General features: G+C 40.6%; 2 protein-coding genes across 2 annotated transcripts in view; one reads left to right on the forward strand and one right to left on the reverse strand.

Moving 5' to 3' along the window:
• LOC139063708 (uncharacterized) overlaps positions 1 to 15,568 on the reverse strand; it is a 499,759-nt gene that overhangs the window by 121,647 nt on the left and 362,544 nt on the right. The window lies entirely within an intron of this gene.
• The window catches only part of hk2 (hexokinase 2), a 112,109-nt gene that overhangs the window by 63,761 nt on the left and 32,780 nt on the right, over positions 1 to 15,568 (forward strand). The window contains exons 8-9 of the mRNA XM_070546383.1: positions 8,763 to 8,924; positions 12,834 to 13,067. Of these exons, the coding sequence (XP_070402484.1) occupies positions 8,763 to 8,924; positions 12,834 to 13,067 (396 nt within the window). The remainder of the gene's footprint in view (positions 1 to 8,762; positions 8,925 to 12,833; positions 13,068 to 15,568) is intronic.

Consider the following 15,568-nt stretch of genomic DNA (forward strand, 5'->3'; position numbering starts at 1 on the left):
AACTAATTTAACACGCGATCGTTCATGTCGGCTCATTTCCTTTTATGTTTTCTGTCTTTTATTTGTGCCTGATGCGTTTCGCTGCTGCCGACCAGGGCACATCACCTGTTTTGTCCTCAGTGACGCATCTCACTGATGCGGCCGGGAGCACTCCACTGTTTTTGCGGTCGGTAGATCTTTTAGAACTGCAGTTCAAAGGTAACTCATAAGGTGAATATATATGAACCCAGGTAGCAGTTTTTCTTTAGGAATGAGAGGAGATGCAGGAAGATAAAAAACAGGCAGGACAGAAAAATAGTCAAATAAAAACGAGTTAGTTTTTGTACCTGGTGGTTGCAACAAACAGACACCATTGAAGGTAATCAGAAGTGAGGAACAGAAAATGAAATAATTATTTTAATGTTTAGAGCAGCAGGAACTCAGAGAGGCTGCAGGCGCATCAGTGAGTTTGCGGCCGCTGCGCAGGGGGAGGGGGGAGAGGGCTGAAGCAAAAACTACCGTTGTTAAAAGAAATGTGTTTAACTTTGAAAATGTGGGCGCAATTTTAATAGTGAAAAACTCCAGCGAACCATTAGTTTGTTTTGCTCAAATAGAAATTGAGGCCTGCCTCTAATTCTGGTCCTCCTTCCAATAAAAGCCGGGAGCTTGATGAGCTTGGGTCAAATACAGGCCCGGGCCTGCATTAGAGGATTTACGGTATGTCCCCTCTGTCTAGGAGCTTCAGAGGGGATAACACAGAAAGCAGACTAATATAAACTCAACTCCTGGAGTGTTCAACAGGACAAAAAAATAAGTTTATTTAAACACAAGATCACTCAAAGATGACATTTCAATAAAACTAATAATAATACACCATAAAAGGAAATCAGATTTAACCCACTGAGAGAAAACCCAACTGGACTTAAGAAAACTCAAAATGCTGGTCAAATCCTCAGCACTAATAAATGCAGGAAGGCTCTAACTTAACCAAAATTCTTCTACTTCTAAGGCAGGGATATACACTCAACAAGCAGAAACCAGAGCTATAAACAACTCACTCAATTGCCAACCAAAGAAGCTCCACGCTTCAGACCATCCCAACAGTCCTTAAGTGTCAAATTATTCTTAGCTCAGTAATGTTCCATGACAGAAATAGACAATATATAGGGTGAATTTGTCATATGGGGAGAAGATAATAAATCAAATAACCAATGTAATTTTCCTAACTTGCCTTACCGTTCTACTATTTCCCGTCACTGATCTGTTATATCCACATTACTGGTTTTAAACTATCATTATGTCCATAGTTTGTAAAAGCACAAATTTGCATCACTACAATAATGTTTCATTATTAATAAAGCATCGTCTGATAAACGGTGTCAATTGGAAAAATAAAAATGAGATTAGATAATAAGCAAGTTACATTACTGTCATATAATTTTTGCATGTATGGCTCTCACGCATCATGAAAGTGTTTGCATGAGGGCACCCACAGAACTAGACACCCCTAAAGGAGAAACCGTAGTGGCCGTCCGCCATTTTAGATGGGTCTCCATTTGCCCCCGCTGCATTAATTTCTACTGAGGAAGGTGCTTACCCAACTAAAAATCAAACTATGTCAAGGTTTTTCACAAAATCAGACAAAATGGCTGATAATTAGAATATAATTTACTAAAATAAATAAAAAATCAAATCCCATCAGGATCTGTTTTCAATTGTATGCCGGTTGTTGTAACCGTAAACGGCACAAAAACGGGCATAGTAGCACACTCTGCATTGACTTTGGAGAGTGAGGAGACCCATCCAAGATGGCAGCGACGCTGTTACGCTCTACAGCACCGAATGCGGCGTCTACGTATTCATGTCTATGAGGACACCTGCCTGCTCCCGCATAATAACTTACATAAACAGAGTTTGTTCAATTTTAACATCATGTCTTCATATAAGGATAACATTAAAACAGATTGCAAAACGAGTAATAAGCTAATGTGATTTACCACGGCAGACGTGGAGTTAAAAAGCTAGTCTGAGATACCTCATGCCGGGGACACACCGGCCGCCAAAGCGACGGGAGGCGAAGCGCTCACGAAATTTGGCCGCTGCTCCTCAGTTCAGACCAGCTGCCTCAGCTCAGCTGTAGTTTTTCTTTTAACCACTTGGTGTCCTCCATTTCCTATCTGCCTTTTCTCTGCTCTTTTCCTCTACACCCCCGTCCCCCTTGTTGTTTGTTTGTGTTTTTACGTATGTGTGTGAACCTATGGTGTGAACCAGTTGTTAATAGCTGGCCTACGACTTTCTGCCTCTGTCTTGTTTGCTCAGGTTGAAAGACACCCAAAACCACACCCCCTTCACATGGTCACACACACAAGTTTGCTGTGTGTGTGTGTGTTCATATGGTTTTTATGCAGTGTCTGTTTACGAACACATTTGACTATCGCGGAAATTTATTTTGAAATGCTTTATTTTGTTACATTTACCGGCCTGTCTCTTATGTCTAGGTGTGACTTTCTGCCAGAATTGACGCGATTCACCCGCGGCTCGTGAAAAAAAATAGAGCAGATGCCGAAACAATCGCTGCATGGTGCAGGCTGGAGCGCCGGCGCGCGGCACTTCAGCGGCCCATGTGGCGTATAGAATAGGATAACAAGGGCGCCGAATGAAGGTGGTCCCCATTTCGCAGCGCTTCGGCGGCTGGTGTGTCCCCGGCGTCATTTAGTAGTGAACATCTGTATGAATTTCAGACGTGTTTAATATTAAAAAGTATCAAACACTATTTATTGAGAGGGTGCTCGCTGCAGAACTACAAAGGCGGAGCTGCACCATAAGGTGGAGCTGCACCAGAGTCAGCCCCGCCCATTCACGCAAACTCAGCCTAGCCCACTGACTTCCGTTTTTGTTTTCAACTTTATCGCAAACTAACTTGACCCACATGAATTACGGCTGTTTCTATTTTTCAGTCGTTAATGCTATGTTTTATGCTCCAGTTAAACAAGATAAATATAACTTGCTACATGACAAAGTCTGAATTTATCCCGAAATAAAAAGGTTTCTCTTAGCGAATATCTGTCCACAACCGCTCTAACAAAACTCCTCTATAACAGCATGTACTACTACTACTACCACGTGGGTTCTGGTAGTCTAGTGGTAAGATCGCCTGACGTAAGTTTTGCTTTCCCCTCAGCTGATGCTGGTTCGATTCTCGGTGGGGTCGGCAACAATCTATTTAGCCAGCTGAAACATTTAATTTGTTCATATTTTAGTTCTAATGTTCATTTTCAGCAAAATATTTATGTCTCTAAAAGTTATTTGAATTTGGTCTTTCCTAAACAGCATTTTAGTTGAAACTCTGCTCACAGATGGACTCACACTGGCTAAATAAACGAAAGAATAAATAAAAAAACACATTAGTCATTATATGTTAAACGGCATACCAATAAATTGTTGTAAACGTAGTACTGGCAAGTGTAGCTAGAAATGAGGAAAAAATATTATAGAATATTTCCTCTGCTGGGAGGCGAACCTGCGCAAAACTACGTGTCAACCTGACACCATCACCACTATACCACCACATCTGGTAAAAAGTAGATGGCGTTACATTTTATTATACAATTCAGTGTGTCTTTGTAGATGGGATGTATGATTTTTCTCACGGTGTCTCAGTAGAAGTCATTTCAGGAATAATTTGTCAGAAAATTCACAGAATATCCAGATTTGAGAACCAAGACCAGACCCGCTTCGGGGGAGGAGACCAAATTGAAGCTGAGATGGGAAGAAAATGCATGAATGAGGCCAAAAATGGCTTTGGCGTGTTTCTTATGAGGAAATGACAATATAACATGATTAAAAGTTCCAAAAGTTAGATTTTTAATTATATGGAACTTTTACAAAAACTGTTCAATTCACTTCTCAACTCCGTCCTCAATCTTGCATTTTTTTAGCTATAACACCCTCTTTGGTTCCAGAATGCTATCAAGTCTGACAACTGGAAGGAATTGGACTGACTCTGATAGAATGGGCGGGGCTGATTCTGGAATGGGCGGGGCTGACTCTGGTGCAGCTCCACCTTCTGGTGCAGCTCCGCCTTTGTGGTTCTGCAGCGAGCACCACTTGTATTTATTGCGCGGTCGAACGCGCTGGGCTGATGCTCTGAGCCTAGACTTGACTTAAAGTCAGTGAACGGCTGAAAATGTCGTTATGCGCTTGTACAAAATGTTAACTTACCTGCTAATGCAAATGGTCGGCAGCTCCCGCTCCTGTCCAGAAAATGTCCAAAGTTCACTCCAGACCAAGTGAAAATCCGTGATGGTCGAAACAGTTCAACTCATATTGAACTTTGGCCACGTTCTATTGTTTTCTAAGCGTCCACTGGCCACCATCCCACGGTCCAGGTCTGCTCAGGCTCGGTGACGGGTCCTTTTGATCTGGTTAAAACTTGTTCGGACAATGTGCTCACGAGCCCTCTACAGGGTTTCCCACAGGGTTTTTCACGAGTCCTACGGGGTTTCCCACAGGGTTTTTCCCTTGACTCAAAAAATCTACTCAAAAGTTAATAATCTCTTTTATGCTATTTAGAAAATCTTAGTTTGGACAACTACAGAAATTAGTTGGGCAAACAAGCTGTTGTAAGTCGTAAATGGAAAGCTTTAATTCTGAGTCAGTTTAATTTGAAAACTTTAATGAAATCAGCAATTGCTAGTTATCGTTTTTACAGTGTAATATCGTCATTGCAATATTAATCACTGTTATTGCATATCGCAAGTTTTTCTAATATCATATATTAAACTCAGAAATCACAACTATAAAACACATATTGATGTAATGTTTGATCAGAATTGTCTCTAAATATTTATCCAATGGGACTGTTTACTGAGTAAAATGAGTTGCTATATGCAGGTTTTTCATTTAACTACAAAAAAAAAGCAAACACAGCAGGTCTTACACACATGCACATGCGCAAACACACACACACACACACACACACACACACACACACACACACACACACACACACACACACACACACACACACACACACACACACACACACACACACAGCAGCAGCAGGCTGTACTCACTAATGTAGGTTCTGCTTTTCTTCTACGCAATGTATGTGATTAAAGGGAAATCCAATATCCTCGTTCTGTTCTCACAGGGAAATTTTCAGGTGTATCTGGCGGCGCACGGATAGACAAATCAAATTGGAACTGCTACAGTAACTGGATTTAAGCACAACAAATGTTGTAAAAAGATAATATGGCCACCTCTGCCCTTTATTTTCTTGTTTTGTTCTTCAAACATTGGTGCTAAACTAAAGTCCTGTTAGTTTTTCTCCACCAAAAAGTTTGCTTAACTAGAAGTTGGTTTATTATGAAACTGATTGGATGAATAGATTTCCCAGCATGCTTTGGTTTTGTAAATGTTAAAATAAAAATTAAATTTATTAATTATGATACATTTTTCATTCTTAAATAAGAAATGAAAATACTGAAGAAAATTAAAGGATGACACATAAACTAGCTACTGGTAGATGGAGAGCTGCACCACAACAAATATGGAGTTGGCTCGGCTGGCAAAAGTTCAAGCAGTTTCTTATCATTAGTACAAGTAGAGACTCGCATTATAAACAGTAGGGATGAGCCGGATACTCGTTTAAGATGAGTATCCGGTACGGATAAAGCATTTTTGACGAGTACAAGCATGAAACGAGTAAAACTCGTAAATATCTGTAATCGTGCTGAAGGAAAATCCTCATTGGGTAACTGACTGTCTTCACGCTCTGTGATTGGCCAGTCAAATAGAGCACCCGCCCCTCCCTACACACAAAACTCTGCAGCCGGAAGCTCACAACTCAGTCCGCGTCCAGTCCATCCACGCACACACACAGACAGTAACGGATCTCTCTGTGCTTGCTTCACTGTTGACATTTCTTCAGTACTCCCTATGTTTTCTTCTGTTTGCTTCTTTTTAAAGTGACTTTAAAGTTATTTAAAGCTTTTTTTTCGTAACGTACGTGGTGCATTTGACAAGACAGAGCTGCTACATCAGTCACTGCCTCCGCTCCGGTCGTTTTTTTTTCCTCTCTCTCTCTCCTCTTCCTCAGGATCCACTCCCTCTTTCCTATTCACTTTCTCTCTCTTTCTTTACATTTTTTAATCACAATTGTCTATTTTTTGCTCATTTTAAATATATTTGAATCATTTTCTAAATTCTTTTTTCTATTTTACGTTTTGTTTTTGTGAAGCGCCCTGTGATTTTTATCTTGAGAGGCGCTATAGAAAAGATCTTTTCTCTCTCTTTATTCGTGCACTTAAATATTAATGTTCTGATTTTATTGAAAAACTTGTTCTGTAATAGTTCCTTTACTATTGTGATCAAAAACATTTAATCTCAATTCTGAGGCTGCTCTGTAAATAGTTTTCAAATAAACAATACACATAGCAACGTCTGATCAGACTTAAAATAACGTATTGATGTAAACCACGCCCACTTCCGGTTAAACCACACCCACTTCCGGGTTACTCCACGCCCACTCCGAGTACAGATACAGATAATTTAGATGGTTGAACAGATACAGATAGTGGTGTACTCGCTCATCCCTAATAAACAGTATCGGTACAGTTCATGAAAGAGGTGGGCTTTATGTATTTGTGCTCAGCCCAAGTATCTGACATGACGGCCGGTTCGGGCAGCCTAAAATTACCGGCGATGAGATGGGGCCGGCACTGGCGGCCAATCACCAGCAATGCTCGCCTTGCCCGATGGCCAGTACAGCCCTGAGCCAGTCTGATAATCAATCCGTGAAGTCAGGGTCAGAACCGAGACGTCCTGGTCACCCTTCGTTCTGCGCTTGGGACTTGGGACAGCCAAAAGGTCTTGTTCTACTGGACAAAGTGACCGGGTTGGAACAGGTTTCTGCAGTAATGCAGTGGAGCACTGCCCTAATGAACTTAGAAAAATATAATGGTAAATGGCCTGTATTTGTTTAGTGCCTTCTTAGGGTTCTACAACCCCCCAAAGCGCTTCACAACACAATCAGTCATCCACCCATTCATACACGCATTCACACGCTGGTGGTGATGAGCTGCCCTGGCGCACACTGACGAAAGCGAGACTGTTTAACACTGGCAACGCCGGTTTCTCCGACCACCATCAACAGGAAAGGTGGGTTCCATGTCTTGCCCAAGGACACAACAGCAGAAATTTCTGGCAGAAGCCGGGATTAATTCTACAACCTTTTCGACTGCCTTTTGAGCTACTGCTGCTCCTGATATGTTAAAGTGATACAGTATTAACCCGGTAACGGACTGGAAGACGTTACAAAGATGGCAGGACAGGAGTGATGTGCTCTGACCATTTACTCTCAGTAAACATCTTAGATGTAGCATTCTGCTCCATCTGTAGCTTAGCAATCACAGTCCACAAAATATCTCATGAACCATTGGATAAATTTGAACAAAACCTTCAGAAATCAGTCTTTAGGCATACATCTATAAATGGAATCAACCCTAATCAAAATGGCTGTTACAGCTGATTGACCTTACCAAATGCAGAAAGGGCCATGACTCAGTTTTACAGATGTTTAGCTTACATTTGGTGTAAAAATAGTTGAGATTCATTTACAACAAGCTCCAACTGATCACTGCCACTCTTTTTTGAGCTTTTTGTTAACTTTATTTTCCATTGAGATAGGAATTTTAGGTTTTCATGAGCTGTATGCCAAAATCATCAATATTAGAAACAATAAAAGGCTTTAACTACTTCAGTAGTTAAATGTGTGTAATGAATCTAATATATATGACAGTCTAATGTTTATCAGTACATTACAGAAAATAATGAATTTTATCACAAAATGCTATTTTTTGAGAAGGACTTGTATTTCTCAGTCACTTAAAGGGCACTCATCTATGCTTCAGGGCATTTGTGGGCAAGGAGATTATAATTCAGCCATTATTTGTTTGTCTTTTGCAGAAGGGAATACAGGGAGAGTAAAAGTTGAAAGTCTGTTATAATAATTTTAGACTCTGTTGGTAGTTGTCGCAAATAAACATTGGCAGGTGAGCCACAACCAACTCAGTTCTGCTTCATGCTCTATTTATTCTATTGGCTTGGCTCTTAACATTACACATTTACCAACACAATGCAACTTTAATGCCTACTTAAATACAATCTTTCAGTTTCATAATTATTTACTGTCACATTAAAAATGTAAGTTACAAAGTAACTGCGGAAATAATCCATCCGCTATTTATCCATCTGATAAATAGTATTCTGGAGGAGGTGATAAATCTATCATGGTACATGATGGTACATGGTTATTTGTACAGAAATACAAGCAATTAGATAGTTTCAATTGTGTCTAAGTCCTTATCACTTCAACGGAAGCTGATGAATTCTTTAACTAAGAAGCCCGTGATGCATATCCAGACATGTTTTCATGCATCATCATCAGATATACTTGTATGTCTACGGCTACGTTAATGTTTTAGTTAATTGTTTAGTACCCAAGAAATGTCATCCAGATGGTATTTTGTATTCCCACATATTGGTTCATTCTCAAGGCTTATTAAATTTCCTCCAGACTGATGAAAATCAGAACGTTCCATAGTAAAGGAAACATCTCTGAATTCAAATGTGAAGCCCCTTCCGGTGTTTGCCTGTCAGAAGCTGAACTTAATCCGCCTGCCTTTTTAATCTCAAGTGGCACTACAGCAAGTTAATAGAGTGCAGTCTTTTTGCTATTCATATGAATGAGAAGATGTTTGCTTTCTCGTGTTGGCTTGTAGGTTTGAGAAGATGATAAGTGGTATGTACATGGGGGAGCTGGTGCGTCTCATCCTGGTGAAGTTGGCCAGAGATCAGATGGTGTTTCAGGGCAAGACAACGCCGGAACTCCTCACCACCGGACGCTTCAGCACCAGCTACATCTACACCATTGAGACTGACAAGTCAGTATGTTTGTGTATGTTTGTTAAATCGACATAGTTTAGGTGAATATTATCATCACCTGCAGTTTCCCAACTGAACATTTCTCAGTTTCAAGACATACTGAAGGTTCTGTTCAAATTGATGCACTGCATCCTTCCAAGGCTAGTTAAGTCACAGCGAAGTGACAAAGCTGATAAATTCAAAGGACACTCAAAAGGTGTCTTCAAATACATCCATGTTTTCCCTGATTTTTAATGATGGGTCTAGTGTATCCTGATTGACAAAGGCTTTGCCAAGATTCATTGTAAGCAAAACTGGAGATTTTTGACCTTTTGATAATGGTGGACAAAGCTGGGAAGAAAGCAAGGAAGAGCCCAGTCCTACTTAGATGGGTCCTCACAAGATTGCTGTACCTAAATGTGGAGACAGCCGTAGTTTATAAGAATAATTTTTTTCTCTTAAGCCAAATTTAATTTGGACACTACTCCAGAATTGTAGTGATAGGGTAAACAAGTAAGATGTCTGGAGCTGACTGCAGTGATTTAAGTTAAACTTTCCAGTTTGGTACTTAAAAAAAAAATGAAACCTTCAGATAAGAGAAGAACGATTCCCAGGAGGCAGACCTATCATTACCCATCTCTGCTATAAACAGGGCACCTAATACGAGGAAATTCAGATCTCTATCCTGGAACAGCTTTCATTGTACAGCTGAAAGTTTTGGAACAGTTAATTTTTTAAACACATGGAGGCCGTATTATTGGATGAGTGGGTGAGGCCAGGTTGGCAAAGAGATGCTGATAAATTCAGATTCTGTCTGATCATCTGAATGATGGAGTACAAAATAACCCAAAGCATAATGGACGAGCAGCCGGGAATAAACTCTGCAATGGCCTCATCAGTCTCCAGACCTCACTCTGATTAACTTCGTTCTTCTTTCTGAAGACTTGAAATAGGGCTGGGCAATAAATCGAAAATGTATTATTGAAATTTCTGTCTCTTATTGAGATAATTTTTCCCATGTCAATAAATGCGACAATAAAAAAATTAAAACGTGTGTAGGTTGGCAATGTTCATGTCCCTTTAAAGCAGCTAGATGGAATATTTCTCTTATCCGATGGCACCATCTAGTGGCTGACAAGCATATCACACAAAAAGTCTGTTAATCTTTTTTATAAAGATGGCAACCTCACGTTTATTGTTTATAAATGTGCTTCTGTAGCCAACAAACGGAGCAAAAACATGATGTTTTACAAGTATTATTCTCAAGTCATGTTGTGTTTTCATATATTTATATTTTAGAGACTTACTTGTTTGTGAAAAGTTCATCAACCCTGCCTCAGCCAAGGTATTCCTTAAATTTGAAACTTGTAAACGGTAGTCTAACGCTATTGGTTAGTTCTGATCGGTGCTCGGGGGTGTGCTTAGCAAAAAAAAAAAAAAACATATATGTGTATATATATATATATATGTATATATATATATATATATATAGGTAGGTGCGCTGGAGTTTTTGACAATTAAAATTACGCCCACATTTTCTAAGTTAACACATCTCTTTTAACAACGGTAGTTTCTGCATCCTACTTCAGCCCTCTCCCCCCTCCCCCTGCGCAGCGGCCGCAAACTCACTGATGCACCTGCAGCCTCTCGGAGTTCCTGCTGCTCTAAACATTAAAATAATTATTTAATTTTCTGTTCCTCACTTCTGATTACCTTCAATGTGTTTGTTTGTTGCAACCAGCAGGTACAAAAACTAACTTGTTTTTATTTGACTATTTTTCTGTCCTGCCTGTTTATTATCTTCCTGCATCTCCTCTCAATCCTAAAGAAAAACTGCTACCTGGGTTCATTTATATTCACCTTATGAGTTACCTTTGAACTGCAGTTCTAAAAGATCTACCGACCACAAAAAGAGCGGAGTGCCGCTGCTCGCCGGCCAACTACAAGGGGACCGTTTTTGTTGCGGAGTTTGTGCCGGAGCGGAGCGGAGATAGTGGAATTTTGGGGGTGCATCATCGGAGGACTAAACAGGTGATGCGCCTCGCTCCGCAGCAGCGAAACGCATCAGGCACAAATAACAGACAGAAAACATTAAAGGAAATGAGCCGACATGAACGATAGCGTTTTTAATTTTTTTTGAGGTGGTGACACCTGATTTGGCGGTGCTCAGGACGCAGATGTCTGGAGCGCGTCAACGATCAGAGCTTTGCATGCGCAAACTGGTTAAGATTAGGATGGGGGTGAGGGGAAGGTAAACTTGCAAGAGGGAAAAGGTCACAGTTTGGTTAAATGTCCGTTTTACTGCCGGTGCCAGTACAGATGCTCTGGCACAGCACGTCACCTCCGCCTCCCGACGTGCAGGGGCTCATCACCTGCTGTCTTTTCCGAGGACTGCATCTTGTCAGTCATTATCACGTGACAGCGACTAGTCGATGACAGGCATAAAAAGTCACTACAGAGCCATGAAGTTGACTAGTCGACTAGTTCATACAACCCCTAAATAGATTTATTTTTACTTGTAAAAAATCCCATGAAGTCATTGCTGCTGAGGGCTAAGGGAATAGATGGCTCAGAGCTATGATTCTGTGTAAGTTTAGCAACTGTACTGAAAAGAAATTTAGGATTATGCTTATTCTCCTCAATTAGTGCTGAGAAATAAGCAGTTCTAGTTTGTCAAAGCTTTTTTTTATAACGCACAAGACTATTTTTCCAAGGTAGGTAGGCCTCCTCATGGTGCGTAGAGCGCCATGTTCCCTCCAATTTCTAAGGCATCAATTTGTGAGGGGCTAGAACTGAAAATATTGCCCTCTGCTACATGCCTCTGAGATGCTGAGGACAGTAAAGATGGAACAGTTGATTTAAAAGATGCAACTGCGTTGTCAGATAGAGACCGAATATAGTGAAATTTACTTTCATGTCTCAAGAACTCAGTTATAAAAAACTCAAAGGTTATCAGAAAGTGGTCCGAGAGGACTGGATTATGTGGAAAGTTCGTTATTTCCTCACACTCTATGCCATAAGCCAGCACAAGGTCTAATGTATGATGGCAGGAGTGGGTGGAGCTATGTATTCTTTGAGGAAATCCAATTGAGTCTAAGATATTACTAAAGGCTACATTGAGGCTATCATTTTCAATGTCCACATGAATATTAAAATCCCCCACTACAATGACCTTATCAGTATTTAGCACCAAATCAGATAAAAAATCAGAGATCTGATCCAAAAACTCAGAGTAAGGGTCTGGTGGACGATATAAAACTACAAACAAGAGTGGTTGTACAGTTTTGCAATCTGGATTAGGAAAACTAAGAATTAAGATGTTCGAACGAACTGTAGCTATTAATTGGTAAGGGACTGATTAATAAGTCCGAATGAAAAATGGTTGCTACTCCTCCTCCTCCTCGCCCTGTACTTCGAGCAATATGATGATTTAAATAATTTGAAGGAGTCCACTCGTTTAAGCTAACATAGTCCTCTTGCTGCAGCCAGGATTCTGTGAGAGAGAGCAAAGAGATCTGATTATCACAAATCAAGTCATCAACTAACAAAGTCTTAAAGAAAATGGATCTAATGTTCAACAACCCACATTTAATTTTTCTAGTTTTCTGCTCAGTTGAATTTGTTCTAATATTTATGAGATTTCCATGATTTGCTTTATTAAGCCTGATATTTAATCTGTGTGATTTTGGCCATGGGCAGGACACACGGGGGAAGGCAGGGTTTCATCAAACCCAAGTGTCTTACTTCAGGGGCGAATGAATGTGTCACGAAAATAACTTGTATTTCCTAAAAAATGACATCTTAAAAGTGCCAACGGTAATATTTTATCATTATATTGTGCCTATTGTTGAGCTGGAAGCTGTGAAATGGCACGATACAGGTCCTTTACTAAAGGAAATCCAGCTCTAATGATTCTGTTTAATTGTCAGAGATGAAGAAGGTCTGGCAAACGCTGATAAGGTGCTGCGTGACCTGGGTCTGAACCCATCGGCCGAGGACTGCAAAGCCACCAGGAGAGTGTGTCAGATCGTATCTACACGGGCTGCAAGACTGTGTGCTGCCGCTCTAGCTGCAGTGCTGAGGCAGATCCGGGATAACAAAGCAGCTGAACGGTTGCGCATCACAATTGGAGCGGATGGTTCGGTGTACAAGACTCATCCGGGGTAAGTGACACAGAGGACTGCCTCTAGTAACTGGGGAGAGTGGACTATCACGTGAATGTTGGGATATCAGTAAGTCTTTAAATAGGTGTATTTTTAGTAAATATTCATTGCGTATCTGCCAGTCTGAGTGTTTGGGCAGAGATGGATGGAGGCTCAGGTTGGTTAAGCCTACTTTACATTAATGGAGCACATTCACACAGATAGGATTTGCTCTCCTCTGTCATCAGTGCTTGAATGACTGACTTCCAAGTTTTATTTCACAGCTGTTTTCCTTTCAACAACTTGCAAAAAAATAGAATTATATTTAAAAATTATAACTTATAATGATCATGTTGAAAAATATAATTTGAGTGATGGCAAACCATCAGTCCTGTCAGGGTTTCATCCCAGCTTCTGTCTGGTCTGTGTTTGATACTGGGAGGCCAGTCACATTCAGAAAGCCTGTCACTCTTCCTCTGTAATGGATTTAAAATGCAGACTTAGGGCGTATCAGGTGAACCCAAGTTAATGATTTGTTCTGATTCAATCTGATTATAATCCACCTTTATGCTGACGATTGTCAGCTGTACCTGCCTCTGAACACGTCAAGTGTTCTCTCTATTTCTACTCTTACAAACTGTTTGAGGGAGATCAAGACCTGGATGACTGGAAATTTTTTGTGCCTAAATGATCAGAAAACCGAGGCTATATTGTTTGCTCCAAGCATACACTGTGACTCTTCCCTAACTGACTGTGGGTCATTTAATGGCCAGCTGACTACATCGATGACTAATCTTGGTGTTAAACTCGATAGCGCCCTTAGTTTTGATACCCACATCAATGGAGTGATCTCCTCCTCCTTTTTCCACCTTCGTCGGTTGGCAAAGATCAAACCGTTTTTGACACGTCATGATCTTGAGACGGTAGTCCATGCTTTTATTACGGTGCGATTGGACTACTGCAACTCTGTTCTATTCGGTGTGAGCAAGGGCTCAATAGCCAGGTTGCAAATGGTCCAGAATGCTGCTGCCAGATTTTTAGAGAGCAGGCACAAGTTTGACCACATTACTCCTGTCCTGGCTGCGCTTCACTGGCTGCCCGTTGATGTTAGGATTCATTTTAAAATACTTTTACTAGTTTTTAAAACGTTAAATGGTTTGGCCCCTCCTTACTTGGTGTCACTACTTCAACCATACACCCCTTCACGGTCACTCCGCTCGGAGAACTTCATGCTCCTCTCGGTCCCAAGAACACGTCTAAAGACGCGTGGTGATAGGGCCTTTGCTGTGGCAGGTCCTAAGCTTTGGAATAAGCTTCCTCTGAGCATATGGGCCTCCACCTCTGTTGCAGTTTTTAAGGCAAGGCTAAAAACATATTTTTATGACCTGTCTTTTAACCTTTCTAACTAGTTTTATTGTTTTACTTATAGCGATTTTACTCATTGTATTTTTATCTGTATCATGTGATACAATGTTTTATTTTCTGGACTTAATGTTTTATGTTTTTATTTGATCAGTGTAGCGCCTTGGTGGCATCTTTTTGCCTGTAAGGCGCGATTTATAAATAAAGTAGAGTTGAGTTGAGCTTGTTCTGCCTCTTTCAGAAGGGTTCACTGAGCACAAGTGTCCCTCAGTGTGCACACTTGCACATGCATATTTATAGTCACATACGGGTCTGTTTATAGTCTTTAATTGTTCTTCCCCAGGTATCATTGTTTGTTTGCCTTTTAAATAGCTTACAAGACTTTTGTTTTGATTCATATTGACATGAGTGTTTTTCCTCTGGAAGCTTTCATGTTGTTTTTATCTTTACATTCGTTGACACCTCTGCTCCTGTAGTTGTTGAGGAAAAGCTTACAGTAAAAAAATCTGCATTATTGCAGTTCTTAAAGCAAATAAAACTGAAAAGTCAATTCAAAAAGAGTGAATACCTTCTCATCACAGTATCCTTTTAGATTTTTGCAGCATGTGTTTTTATGTTTTTCATTCATGTCCTTTAGTATTTTGACTGAAAGAGAAAGATGAAGAGAGAAAAGGGGTGGCCAGGTAAAAATCAGAAAGTAAACAGCAGAGCCTTGGTTTCTCGCATCCATTCATGGTTCTCTACTGTACTGAAGAGACTCAAGGACACAGCGGGTGAAACAAATGGTTAAAGCTTTGATTCCAAACACTAAATAATGTACAATAATGGAAATAATGGACAATCAAGAGAGAAAAAATGGGTAATTTCCATCCGTCCACGGGGGGGGGGGTGTCATTGGGCAACCCGGCGGGGTACACCCTGGACAGAGAACCAGTCTATTGCAGGGCAACACAGAGACACACAGGACAAACAATTATGCACACACACACACACACACACACACACACACACACACACACACACACACACACACACACACACACACACACACACACACACACACACACACACACACACACACCTAAGAACAATTTAGACGGACCAATTAACCTAACAGTCATGTTTTTGGACCGTGGGAGGAAGCCGGAGTACCCGGAGAG

This window comes from Nothobranchius furzeri, chromosome 17 (assembly GCF_043380555.1).
Source record: "Nothobranchius furzeri strain GRZ-AD chromosome 17, NfurGRZ-RIMD1, whole genome shotgun sequence".
In the NCBI taxonomy this organism is placed as follows: domain Eukaryota; kingdom Metazoa; phylum Chordata; class Actinopteri; order Cyprinodontiformes; family Nothobranchiidae; genus Nothobranchius; species Nothobranchius furzeri.